The sequence below is a fragment of the Myotis nattereri genome, assembly GCF_964212035.1.
Source record: "Myotis nattereri genome assembly, chromosome: 5".
NCBI lineage: Eukaryota > Metazoa > Chordata > Mammalia > Chiroptera > Vespertilionidae > Myotis > Myotis nattereri.
The window spans coordinates 21,608,789-21,612,300 of NC_138080.1; the positions used below are offsets into that span (position 1 = coordinate 21,608,789).

General features: G+C 42.6%; 1 protein-coding gene across 1 annotated transcript; it reads left to right on the forward strand.

The window, feature by feature from the left end:
* Positions 1–2,236: 2,236 nt before the first annotated feature.
* Positions 2,237–3,226, forward strand: LOC308519378 (olfactory receptor-like protein OLF4; the record flags this gene model as incomplete). Its single annotated transcript, XM_081091340.1, has 1 exon — positions 2,237–3,226. One exon carries the CDS (start codon positions 2,237–2,239, stop codon positions 3,224–3,226), a length of 990 nt encoding a protein of 329 aa, XP_080947466.1.
* Positions 3,227–3,512: the final 286 nt, after the last annotated feature.

The following is a 3,512-nucleotide window of genomic DNA, read 5'->3' on the forward strand; positions in this document are numbered from 1 at the left end:
GCTTACTCCTCATCACAAACTCTCAAGAACCACCTGAGCATTTTATTTATTTTTTTATCTGTATTGTTGAAAGTATTACATCGGTCCTTCTTTTCCCCCCATTAACCTCTCCCCACCCCAGGCCCTCACCACCCCATTGTCTGTATACACAGGTTAGGCATATAGGCATGCTAGTTCATTGGTTAATCTCTTCCCACCCACCTTCCCCTGTCTTCCCTCTGAGGTTCAACAATCTGTCCATGCTTCTGTGACTCAGGGCCTATTTTTGATCATCAGTTCATTTGGTTCATTAGATTCCATGTATGAGTGAAATCATGTGATACTTACCTTTTCTGACTGGCTAATTTCACTCAGCATAATACTCTCCAGGTCCATCCATCCTGTTGCAAATGGTAAGAGTTCTTTCTTTTTTATTGCCATGTAGTGTTTCATTGTGTTAATGTACCACAGATTTTTAAACACTCATCTGCTGATGGGCACTGAGGCTGTTTCCAAGTCTTAGCTATTATAAACTGCACTGCTGTGAACACAGGGGTGCATATATTCTTTCTGATGAGTGTTTCAGGTTTCTTAGGATATATTCCTAGAAGTGGGATCACAGGGTCAAATGGGAGTTCCATTTTTAATTTTTTGAGGAAGCTCCATACTGTTTTCCACAGTGGCTGCACCAGCCTGCATGCCCACCTGCAGTGTACTAAGGTTGAGCATTTGAGATCTTTTTTCCTAACACATGTTTACATCTTTCCCCTCTCTGCGTTTGAGGTGCTTTTTATGTTTTCTTAAATCAAGGACTACAAATAGTCATCTGAGTACAGAACCCATGTTTACATGCTCATGGGAGATTTACCAACTGAATTTGATACTATTTCCACATTCTTCAGGGTAAAGATAATCTGATGTTGACACCTTCCTTGGATCAGTTCTTTCCTAATTATTGTGGCTGGAGTTAAGTAGAGCCTTGTAGTAACATGGCCCTAACAGGTCAGAGTGTGTGTGTGTGTGTGTGTGTGTGTGTGTGTGTGTGTGTGTGTGTGTGTTGGTTGTTTTGTGCTTGTGTATTTTGTGGGCCTGAACAGTTGAAGGGCAGCAGTACCTGAGCCCATACACTCTAAATGTGACCCTTAAAATAAAGGTACCTGAATGTGAGGCAATGAGTGGGTAAGAGGGGTCTTTCAACTGAAAGGATTTTTTGGGGAAACAAAATAGATACATTGAAGGGAACAACAGCTAATGAAGGGCTTCCCTGTGTCTTAAAGTTTGAGCAACAGCAAAGAGGCCACCTCATTCCTCAGCTTTCTCTGACCTCTTCTCTCATCCCTCTTGCTCACTCCCCTCTGGGCACTGGCTCCTTTTGGAGCCGTAAATATCTGAGACTGTGTCATTTTCATGGTCTTTGCTTGGCTCTTTCACCAACAGGGCACACACACACACACACACACACACACACACACCCCGCCCCAGATAGTTTTGTGTCTTTCTCTCTGTTTTCCTTGAGGTCTTTGTTCAAATGTCACCTTGTTTGCAGGGCTCCCTGAACTCCCAGTGAAAGAATAACAGCCTCACCCACTCTTTCTTATAACTATGTTTTTCTTCACAGCACCTTTCTCAATCTGACATGACTTGTTTTATTGTATATGTTTTCACCATCATTATATTCTGGGCTTTTGTTTCCCAGTATCCTCTACCCTCTGCCTACTGATGGTCAGTACTCAACATATATTCCTAAAGTACAGCAAAGCAATTTTCATTAAAACGGTGCATTACATGACCTCCTGGGGAAAAGGTCTATGTGGGATAGAACTCTTAATGAAAGATGTCAGGGGAGATCCATAAAGATGACCAGATCCATTCAAAATGCTTATGTTGATTGTTGCCCTGGCCAGTTTTTCCCAGTGGTTAAAGCATCAGCCCAATTTAGGGTCTTGAGTTTGATTCCAGTCAATAGCACACACCTTGGTTGCAGGCTGGATTCCCGGCCCTAGTCGGGCATTGTATGGGAGGCATCAATGAATGTGTCTCTGGCACATCAATGTTTCTCTCTGTCTCTCTCCCCCACGTCCCTCCCTTCCACTCTCTCTAAAATAATGAATGGAAAAATATCCTCAGATGATTCTTTAAAAAGGTATATTAATTCATGATGACAAAATACATATGGTAGTATTTCAGTGTTACTAATACTGCTTTGTGTAAAAATTAATCATATAATATTTTTGTTCTTAGTCATCACCTACACCACATGGTACAAGGCAATGATACCTCAATTTCAGAATTTATTCTCCTGGGAGTTTCAGAAGAACCAGAACTGCAGCCCCTCATATTTGGGCTTTTCCTCTCCATGTACCTGATCACTGTGTTGGGAAACCTGCCCATCATCCTGGCCTTCACCTCAGATTCCCACCTCCACACGCCCATGTACTTCTTCCTCTCCAACCTGTCCTTCGTAGACATCTGTTTCACCTCCACCACCATCCCAAAGATGCTGTGGAACATCCAGACACAGAGCAAAGTCATCACCTATGAAGGCTGCATCGCACAGATGTATTTTTTCTTATTATTTGCAGGACTGGACAACTTCCTCTTGACCGTGATGGCCTATGACAGGTTTGTGGCCATCTGCCACCCCCTGCATTACACAGTCATCATGAACCCCCGGCTCTGTGGACTGCTGGTTCTGGTGTCCTGGATCATGAGTGCCCTCTATGCCTTGTTACAAAGCTTAATAGTGTCAGGATTGTCCTTCTGTGCAGACTTGGAAATCCCTCACTTTTTCTGTGAACTCAATCAGATGGTCCAACTTGCCTGTTCTGACACCTTTCTTAATAACATGGTGATGTATTTTGGAGTTGTGTTGCTGGGTGGTGGTGCTCTTGCTGGGATCCTTTACTCTTACTCTAAGATAGTGTCCTCCATACGAGGAATCTCATCAACTCAGGGGAAATATAAAGCATTTTCTACATGTGCATCTCACCTCTCAGTTGTCTCCCTATTTTATTGTGCAAGCCTAGGAGTGTATCTCAGCTCTGCTGCTACCCAAAGCTCACACTCAAGTGCAACAGCCTCAGTGATGTATGCCGTGGTCACACCCATGCTCAACCCTTTCATTTACAGTCTGAAGAACAAAGACATAAAGGAGGCTCTGAAAAGATTTGTTGGGATGACAAGCATAAAAGGTCCAGTTGTCTTAGGGATGAGGAAGTGGCCACGGTTACAGGAATCAAAATCTTAGAGTCAGAAATTGCTATTTTTTCATTAGCATGTGGTTGTAGAACTTGCTTTTTCATTTTTTGCCTGGAATTTCTATTTGTTATTTTCAACTTCTCTATACAATTTAAGTAAGCACTTTAAATATATTTTTATTGATTTTAGAGAGAAAAGAAGGGAGAGGGATAGAGAGACAGAAAAATTGATGAGAGAGAAATATTGATTGGCTGCCTCCTGCATGCTCCCTACTGTAGGTCGAGCCCACAACCCTGAACCAGGAATCACTGGTGACCTTTTGTTTCATGGGTCAA